The 10,288-nt window shown below is 33.9% G+C and overlaps 1 protein-coding gene across 1 annotated transcript; it reads left to right on the top strand.

The window, feature by feature from the left end:
- The first annotated feature begins 1,839 nt into the window (after nt 1-1,839).
- Nucleotides 1,840-7,199, top strand: LOC110665798 (subtilisin-like protease SBT5.3). The gene is made up of 11 exons (XM_021826057.2): nt 1,840-2,043; nt 2,161-2,270; nt 2,364-2,461; nt 2,579-2,743; nt 3,233-3,341; nt 4,841-5,375; nt 5,459-5,556; nt 5,641-5,886; nt 5,966-6,080; nt 6,170-6,383; nt 6,513-7,199. The coding sequence occupies exons 1-11, from the start codon at nt 1,960-1,962 to the stop codon at nt 7,049-7,051; spliced, it is 2,313 nt and encodes a 770-aa protein (XP_021681749.2). The 5' UTR covers nt 1,840-1,959; the 3' UTR covers nt 7,052-7,199.
- The last annotated feature ends 3,089 nt before the right edge of the window (nt 7,200-10,288 follow it).

Below are 10,288 nucleotides of genomic sequence, written 5' to 3'. Positions count from 1 at the left end.
TATTATATTTTTTGAAGAATTTTTAACATATATATATCAAAGAAAATATTTTTAAAAAATATTTTTGTTGTTGAATATTATGAATATTTATTAACTTTAATTTTGAATTTTAAGGTGAGATTAATAGAGACAATAATGAGTTGACAATATTTTTTATTTTACAATAATTTTATTTTAATTTTTAATTAAATTTTATTTTATGTTATTATTATAATTTTTTTAAATATATGAGACAGAGTAAAAAGGTAGAAAGTATTGATAGAGATTTAGCCAAATTTAATTATATCTTTTATCCCATAGATCTCACGTCACTTACTTGCATAGTATATGCCGATCCAAGCGCATCAAATAAGAAGAAAGCTCTCGATGGACCCACCCAAGTCCGCATTTTCGGTGATTTCATAGACGGTAGCATACCCGCAATGGCAAATTAATAATAAATAATATATATATATATATATATATATATATATATATATATATATATATATATATAATTTTACTTGTATAATAAAATTTATTTATTAAATATATAAATTTTATATATTTATAATTTAAATTTATAATAAAACGAATTTATATAAATTTTTTTTAATAAAGTTTAAAAATTAAATTATTATTATTTTTGAATTTCATTTATATATTTATTTATTATTTATTGCTTTATTATTCTATGTATTGTGCTGACATGAGTTATCGTTTTACTATTTATTCTACAGTGATGAAGTAGCGTCAATTCATGATTGGCCAATTAGGCCATCCTCTCCTGTCTTACTGAATCTTCGCACCTTCCAATCAACAGAAATATATGGCGTCAAAATGAAGACCTTTAGGCTCACTGTTTGGCATTTTTTTAATACTTTTTTAAAGCTAATAGAAAGGTTAAATCTGGAAACTGAGTAATGCTTTTAGCATTGCGCCTTACGAGGAGGAGAGTTATCAATCCAAGTTCTATTCCATGCGAATGGCAACGGTATGGGCGACACTGATAATCGCTCCACTCATTCTCACCCCACAGAAATTTGAATCGGGACTATGAATTTCTCACCAGAGTGCAGAGTGGGGCAAGTTTTCTCGTTGGAGATTTTTTTTTACTTTTTTTTTATTTTAATATATTAATGTGTAATATAAATTTATTTATTAAAAAATAAAATATAATTAAAAATATAAATTTTACATATTATTATAATAATATATTTATATATTTTATTAAAAATATAATAATTAAATAATAAATATATAAAAATAAATTATTTTTTAATAAAAAATTATCATATATTATTGTGCGAAGCGAGTTACGAAATTTCGAGATGAAGAGAAAGTCCTCACGTCCTTGCCTCACACAAATTAGGTTCGGGGCAAGGTCGGAAAAAATTGATCTGGTTTAGCGGTGGGGCGAGGCGGGACGGGGCAAGTTAAGTTCGAGAATTAAGATGGCAACAAGGCAAGTAAGGACGCAAGGATCGCTTCTCCCATCTCCACCCGTAAAAGTTAGATATCGGGACGAGGTATTCTCTACTAGGTATTGGCAGGATTAATTTATCTACAGAGAATTTTTTTTATTTTTTATTTTAATTTATTAATATATAATATAAATTTATTTATTAAAAGTAAAAAATAATTAGAAACATAAGTTTTACATATTATTTTAATAATATATTTATATATTTTATTAAAATTATAATATTTAATAATAAAAAATAATAATATATTATTGTGTTGAGCAGATTTTGGAGTGGATAGAAGCTCTTTCCATCTTGCTGCACATAAATCGAGATTGGAAAGAGATTGAGAAAAATTGATCCGATTTGGCGGGGCGGGGCGGGACGGGACGGGACGGGTTCGGAACTTTTACCACCCCTACTATTCCATTATTGTATACAGAAGGGAAGGCCCCTGCAAAAACAGAGGAACAAGCAGAGTTGTTTGCACATTATTTACTAAAACAGGCAGCAAGAAATGAGGCTACTAAATCCTACCATTTTCTTCTTATCATTTATTATTCTCACCTCACTGCACAGACCAACCTTTGCTTTCAAAAAGGCAAGCATTCAATCTTTCTTCCAATTAACAAGATAATTTTTTATGCTTGCACCTTTCCTCTTTCTTGTAATGTGAGCAGATATAATTTTGGTTCCTCTGTGTATGATGTTTCTGTAGTCATATGTTGTGTACTTGGGAGCACATTCACATGGCCAGGAATTTACTTCGATTGATCAAAGTCTTGTGACAGATTCTCACTATGATCTTCTTGGATCATTCTTGGGAAGGTTAATGGATTTTTGAGTTGTATAAATTCTGATTTTCAATTATCTAGTTCCTTATATGATTGCTTTTCCTTCTTTTATCTCGTTCTGGAACAGCCGAAAGTTCGCACAAGATGCCATATTTTACTCTTATACAAGGCACATCAATGGCTTTGCTGCAACTATAGAAGATGAAGTTGCTGCACAAATAGCTAGTTAAAACTATTCTCATTCTCATACTCCTCTGTTCTTGCTCTGTTTTCTCTCAGTTTCTTTTATATTGAACTTCTCAATTTGCTAATTATTGGGCTAATCCTTATCCGATATTGCAGAACATCCAAAAGTAGTTTCAGTCTTCTTGAACACAGGAAAGAAGTTGCACACAACTCATTCATGGAGCTTCCTCGGACTCGAGCAAAACGGATTAGTTCCTTCCGACTCAATCTGGAAGAAAGCAAGATTTGGGCAAGATATAATTATCGGAAACCTTGATACTGGTAAATTATTTATTTGATTATAAATTCAATTTGCACAGATTAGATCTAGCTTTAATTTCCTGTTTTTAGCATTGAGGGAGGGAGGGTAATTTGCCATTGATGAAATGTAGAATCATTGAATTAACCCTGCAATAGAAAATGAATATTACAACGAGTCCATGACATTTATGAAGGACAATGATGTTCAAGTAAATGTCATGATCACGAGTGACTTGAATTGATAGTAACCTGAGAGTTGAATTTGTACTAAATTATGGGCCAATATGACCATGAAACATTTATGTGGCTACAACTTGGAAGAATAGTTTGCAGAATTACAGGAAGAGGATGTGAGGACCAGTAAATAAAGAGAAAATGGTCCAAAAAAAAATATAATTCTGCAATCTGTAAACTATTTTAATATGCATTTTTGTTCATCATCTTTGGAATGATGTTTGTGATTTATTTTCATTTTTACTTTTATCTTTAACTTTCTTGTGAAATGGGTAGGCGTCTGGCCTGAATCCAAAAGCTTCAATGATGAAGGGTTGGGACCGATTCCATCAAAGTGGAAAGGAATATGTCAAAATGGTTCAGATCCTGGTTTCCACTGCAATAGGTCTGCTCTGTTACCTACTCTCTTCATTATATCAGTAGATTCAGTACACTCTACAAAAGGGACTTTCTTTTTCAAACTCCGATAATATTAAAGATAATTATGCCTCTGTAGTCAACTCTTTGTTTCACATTGATTGAGTCCTGATTCCTGAATCCAGATCCTCAGGTTTTATATATTTATAAAAATATATTCAATGCCTTAATTTTTCTGCTGTTGTGATGGAATTTGAGAGTGTTCTTGATGTCCTTGCATATATTCTTAGTCCATTAATCTCCAGAGAAGATCAGATTATCCACTTCTAACATTATGCATAACTGTTTTAAGTGTTCATTTCTATAGAAAACAGAAAGGACAGAAAGGTACACTTTTCTAAACCTGCCAATCAAGGTCCAAACTGGGTGGGGATCATCCAGAAGGCCGACTTTATGGAATCTATGCTGCCATATTTGATTTCCATAAAGTTAGATATTCCATTTTCATTGACAATAGTAAAGGTTAGTATTCATAAAGCACATTCATTTGGAGTTTTCTTATATAGGATACAAGAAAATACCACCTTTTCCGCGTACAAGTAAAGGCAATTTGTACAATACACCAGACTTGAATATAGGAGGTGGGGATTGCATATTAGTGAAGGTGCACATGCATCGGAAGCACACAATAAGTTGCCTAGCTTTCTTAATGAAAAGGCAAACTCGCTAGTGGTCGATGAGTTCATGTACAAATGCGATGAGATTAAAATAAAAACAGTAATTGCAGGACTAATTTCAATGCACAGATTAAGCTGGAAATTGAGCCTAGGGTTTACAATCAGCTATAGAATTTTTAATTAGGACATTGAATTTGTCGTCTGAAAGCAGCAGGAAAAGAGTGCTACCCATTTGGCCATACTCATAACTTAGATTAGAATATTGATTTTCCAGTTCCCCAATTACCACTCTTTTTGATACTGTGCAGCCTGTACTCCAAAGCTAGGACAGTATACAATTTTTTAACCATTGCAAAATTAATTAATGGTTGCCCTAGATCTAGCTTCCCCTTCTCCAGCATTTTCCTCTGTAGACATGCAAGGGTTCAGCATATATTAGTTTAAAAGGGGAACTATTTTTTTAATTGTTAATTTATGTTATCTTGTTTGAGTTTGCACTTCATATATTAGTGTCTTCTTATAGTTTCCATGTTATAAAGTAGGATTTTGGACTGATTCTTGAGCCCTTCATACAGATTTGAGTAAATTATTCCAATGATAATGAATTTTGCTTCACAAAATTTTAAATTAATTGCCATAATTTGGTCATTTTTATTGCAATTAAAATACCCAATTCCAGTGAGAAACCCACCAGGAATCTGATGTAACATTCAATTTACTGTAGAATTTTATTAAGAAAATTGAAGATTATAGTTTTTTTCAGTTGAAAAGCTGTTAGATTAGTTTTTGAGGTTTTTCCTTTTGGTATTGGATTCATTTTCTTTTGAAAATTTCGTATGAATATATGAAGGAAGCTTATTGGGGCAAGATACTTCAACAAAGGGTATGCCTCAGTGGCTGGTCCTCTGAATTCCACCTTCGATTCGCCTCGTGATAAAGAGGGTCATGGAACTCATACCTTGTCGACAGCAGGTGGAAATTTTGTAGCAGGAGCCAGTGTCTTTGGGTTAGGCAATGGATCAGCGAAAGGTGGTTCACCAAAAGCACGAGTTGCAGCTTACAAGGTCTGTTATCCCCCAGTTGGTGGAAATGAGTGCTTTGATGCAGATATCTTAGCAGCATTTGATACTGCAATAAGTGATGGGGTTGATGTCCTGTCCGTGTCACTGGGAGGGGATCCTACACCATTCTTTAATGACAGTGTTTCCATTGGGTCTTTCCATGCTGTAAAGAACGGGATTGTCGTCGTTTGTTCTGCTGGTAATTCTGGTCCTAATGATGCTACTGCCTCCAATCTTGCACCCTGGCAGATCACTGTTGGTGCCAGTACCATGGACAGGGAGTTCCCCAGTTATGTTACGCTTGGCAACAACATGACCTTCAAGGTTTTTTTTAAATTGGTTTCCCTTTCCTGCTAAATTAATATGTTTAGTCTTAGGAACTAATACGAATGTGTTTGATTTTGAAGGGAGAAAGTTTATCAAGAACAGCCCTGCCAAAGGATAAGTACTTCCCAATTATAAGTGCTTCAGATGCTAGAGCAGCTAATGCAGCTGTGGAAGACGCGTAAGGATTGAACAAATTATGTTCGTAGTTTTCCTGATTTTCTTTCTGTGGCACCATCTGCACTGACATGCAATAATGCTGCAGGCTGCTGTGCAAAGCTGGAACACTTGATCCCAAGAAGGCAGAGGGGAAGATCTTGGTCTGTCTCCGAGGGGGAAATGCAAGAGTGGACAAGGGTGAGCAAGCTGCTCTGGCTGGTGCTGTTGGGATGGTTCTTGCCAATGATAAGGATTCTGGCAATGAAATTATTGCTGACCCTCACATCCTTCCTGCTTCTCATCTCAATTACACCAATGGTGTCGCTATCTTCGCTTACATTAACTCCACTAAGTGAGATGAAATCTCTGTAGTCTCTTATGTTTCTTGTACAAGGCCCACGTGTATTTCTTAATTGCAATTAAATCTACAGGTCTCCCATTGCTTATATCACACCTTCAACAACGCAAATCGGCACAAAGCCAGCTCCCTTCATGGCAGCATTTTCCTCTAAAGGTCCCAACACCATTGCTCCAGAGATCCTCAAGGTTTCCCTACCCATTTAGTCTTCTTTCTCTTCAAACACAACAATTTATTTAGATACTAATTAAATAATCATTTCTCTATGTATTTTCAGCCTGATATCACCGCACCAGGAGTGAGTATCATAGCAGCCTACACAGAAGCAGAAGGACCTACAAATGAAGATTTCGATACCCGACGAGTTCTGTTTAACTCGGTATCAGGCACTTCAATGTCATGTCCTCATGTTTCAGGCATTGCTGGCCTTCTAAGAACTCTGCATCCGACCTGGAGTCCTGCAGCAATTAAATCAGCAATTATGACTACCGGTGAGTGGTGAACACTGGACCTTTATTACCTTTTAGATTCAATGATTTGTTGGTTTCACATGAAAGACGCATACTAGAAAGACATTAATCATTACAATGCCTATATATACTTCTCCCTGTACTTGGCAGCAATGACGCAGGACAATAACAGGGAGCCAATTCTGAATGCATCCTACACCAAGGCAACTCCATTCAGCTATGGAGCAGGACACATCAGACCAAACCAAGCTATGGATCCAGGGCTGGTTTATGACTTGTCTGTTTATGATCACCTCAACTTTCTATGCGCCATGGGGTATAACGCAACCCAAATTTTATCATTCTCTGAGACTCCCTACAGATGCCCCTCCAAGGCCATTAATCTTGCCAATTTCAATTACCCTTCCATCACCATCCCTAAATTCAATCGCACGGTCACATTCACTCGAAGAGTTAAAAATGTTGGCAGTAGTCCAAGTACTTACAAAGCTCGTATCATAAAACCAAGTGGGTTTTCCATTTCTGTTGAGCCAGAGGTGTTAAAGTTCAACAAGGTTGGGGAAGAGAAGAGCTTTAGAGTTACCCTGAAAAGCAAACAATTGTCTGCAAGAAAGGATTATGTCTTTGGAGAGTTGATTTGGTCTGATAATCAGCATTATGTTAGGAGTCCTATTGTAGTGAAGTGGTGAAAAGCAGCCAGTGATTTATGAAAATAGCTGATTAATTAACTATTACCATTCAATCCTGCTTAGAGGATATGATTATTCTTAGGAATTGCTAATGTTCCTTGGATAAGAGTAATGAATGAAAGAAGCAAAATATTATCCATTAGCTAAATATTTAATGCATGTTTAGCATTAAAATTGGAAAGTTAGAACTGTTTAAAATAAAAAAAAAATAAAAAAAAACTAGATACTTTTAGAAAAAGTTATTTGAAAAAAAAAATTATTTTTTTATTTTAATATTTTTATAACTTATATTTATCAAATTTTATTTTAAATTATTTTTTTAATATTTTTAATTAATATATTTAAAAATGTGTTTTTCTTAACACTTCTTTGACTTTTTCAATATATAAAATCCTTAAAATTGATTGAGAATTTTCCTTTTTCAGAGGCGACATGCTTAGTCAGCTAAGATGAATATGCTTTTGAATTAGATGAAACCAAATGTTTGGCAATCCATTTATAAAGTAGAATTTAAGAGCAAATTGACTTTATATATAAAAAAAAAATATGAAGAATAAATATAAGTTGAAAATGAATATAAAGAATAAATCATAAGATACCAATAAAATGTGTATAAGTAAATTTTAATAAGATAAAAATTACCTTAATAATATTTATGTAGATTATTTTTCATCTTCTTCTAATGTCTTGGTTAATAAAATATTATTTGACAAGTTTGAGAGAAATCTTAATTGAACATTGTATCTTCTAAGAAGGTAACAAATTTGATTTTTTATTTGTGATGTTGATTTATATAGTTTATGACTATAACTTTTAATTTTTCTAGTATTAATTAAATTGTAATTATTGTTATAATTTTTTTATTATTTTTAAATGCCTTATAGGTCTCTCTCTCTCTTTATATATATATATATATATATAAAGTAGGAAAGTATTACAAAGGGTAGGGGTGGCCACGGTTCAGGAATCGCCGGTTACGGTTCTTGAACCGCCGGTTTAGGTTCAATAAAATCATGAACCTGAACCAAACTGTCAGGGGACGGTTTGGAAGATGGTTCCTGAACTGTCGGTTCCGGCTTGAGCCTCGGTTTAAAACTGTTTAAAGGGCGGTTCGAAAAAGAACGGTTCAAGACAGTTTTGAAGTAGTTTAGGGATGGTTTAAGGGTAGCTTAGACAAAAAAAATTAGAGAAAAATTTTATTGATTCAAAATTTAAGTTATATTTGTAAAAATATTTTAATTTTTCTTAGAAATCTTTCAATCAAAATAAAATAAGAAAAAAAAAAAGAAAGAAAATAATTTATCTTTAAGAAAAATTTAATAAATAAAGAATTGAACCTGATTAAAAAACTATAGATGAAATTAATTTTTTTTAAAGAAATTAGCAAAAAGTGTATGAACTTAATTTTGGCTAAATATCCCTTTAGGATTTAGAGGAATAAAAATTTCTAGTTCTATTACTTGCCTTTTTTTAAAAAATTATATAATAATTTATAATTAAAAAGTATAAAACAGAAAAAAAAATTAAAATAAAGGGTATTCAAATGATATAAACGTTGGGGCGTCCTCTACTAACGACGCGCTACATCGGAGCCCGGGTGTAGTGAGAAATATGCAAGGGTGTAGGGCGTTCACCGAAAACGACACGCTATGCCGGCGCCCGGGTGTGGTGTTAAGTGAGCAAGGGTTCCCACATCATGGACGAGTGTGGGTAAAGAAGTTAGTCCATAGGACAGATAGTAGAATAAATAGTGGAACATAACACAAGATAGACATAGAAAACAATAGAAGATATCATAGAAGGAGACCAATTAGGAAGGAGCAGGACAGGAGGAGGATTAGGGTTGGTACTTAGAATGTTGGATCACTTACAGGAAAATTAATGGAGCTTGTGGATACCTTGGAAAGGAGAAAGCTGAATATTGCTTGCATTCAGGAGACTAAATGGGTAGGAGAGAAAAGTAAGGAAGTGGGTAATTCAAGGTGCAAACTGTGGTTTACCGGAAATGAGAGAAATAAGAACGGAGTGGGCATAATCATAGACAGGACATTGAAAGACACAGTAATAGCTGTGAGAAGAGTAGGAGATAGAATTATACTAGTAAAGCTAGTACTAGAAGGAGAAACAATAAATATAGTTAGTGCTTATGCCCCACAAATAGGACTAGACAGTGAGAGTAAACAAAGGTTCTTGGAAGATATGGATGATTTAATGCAAAGTATACCGAATGAAGAGAATGTTTTCATTGGTGGAGATTTGAATGGGCATGTAGGAAGTCGTAGACAAGGTTATGAGAATGTTCATAGAGGTTTTGGTTTTGGCAGTCGAAATGAGAAGGAAAAAAGCATCCTGGATTTTGCTATGGCATACGACCTAATACTAGCAAATACCTACTTTATAAAAAGAGAGTCACATTTAGTGACTTTCAAAAGTGGGCAACATAGAAGCCAAATCGACTTCCTCTTAACTAGGAAGACAAATAGAGCTCTATGCAAGGATTTGGCTTTAACAATTCAACATCGGTTGGTGGTCTTGGATGTCAAGTTTAGGAACAATTCAAGTAAGGTCAGAAGAAATAGTGTAGCTCGAACAAAGTGGTGGGAGTTCAAAGGAGTAAAGCAAGTGAAGTTCAAAAATGAGCTTCTCGAGTCCGAAGTATGGAAGCTGGATATGGAGGCCAATGATATGTGGATACAAATGGCATTAAAGATTAGAGAAGTAGCTAGAAAAGTACTTGGACAGTCTAAAGGACATGGACCACCCTCAAAAGAGAGATAGTGGTGGAATGAGGAAGTACAAAAGGCAGTGAAGAGAAAAAGGGAATGGTATAAGAAATTACCTAAATGTGATAATAATGAGGCATATGAACAGTACAAGTTAGCAAAGAAAGAGGCAAAAAAGACAGTTAGTCAAGCAAGAGCACAGGCCTTTGAAAAGTTATATGAGAAACTTGGAACTAAAGAAGGGGAGAAAGATATTTATAAATTAGCAAGGAGGAGAGAAAGGAAATATCAAGATCTCAATCAAGTTAGGTGCATTAAGGATAAAGAAGGAAAAGTGTTGGTGAAAGATGAGGACATTAAAGAAAGATGGAGAAATTATTTTAATACAACTCAACTCAACTAAGCCTTTATCCCAAAAATTTGGGGTCGGCTATATGGATTCGCTTTTTCCACTCTGAACGATTTTGGGTTAAATCCTCAAAAATGTGTAATACTTCTAAGTCATGTTGTACTA

This window comes from Hevea brasiliensis, chromosome 7 (assembly GCF_030052815.1).
Source record: "Hevea brasiliensis isolate MT/VB/25A 57/8 chromosome 7, ASM3005281v1, whole genome shotgun sequence".
In the NCBI taxonomy this organism is placed as follows: Eukaryota; Viridiplantae; Streptophyta; class Magnoliopsida; order Malpighiales; family Euphorbiaceae; genus Hevea; species Hevea brasiliensis.
Note: the sequence above shows the minus strand (reverse complement) of the source record. Positions and strands in the feature narration are given on the sequence as shown.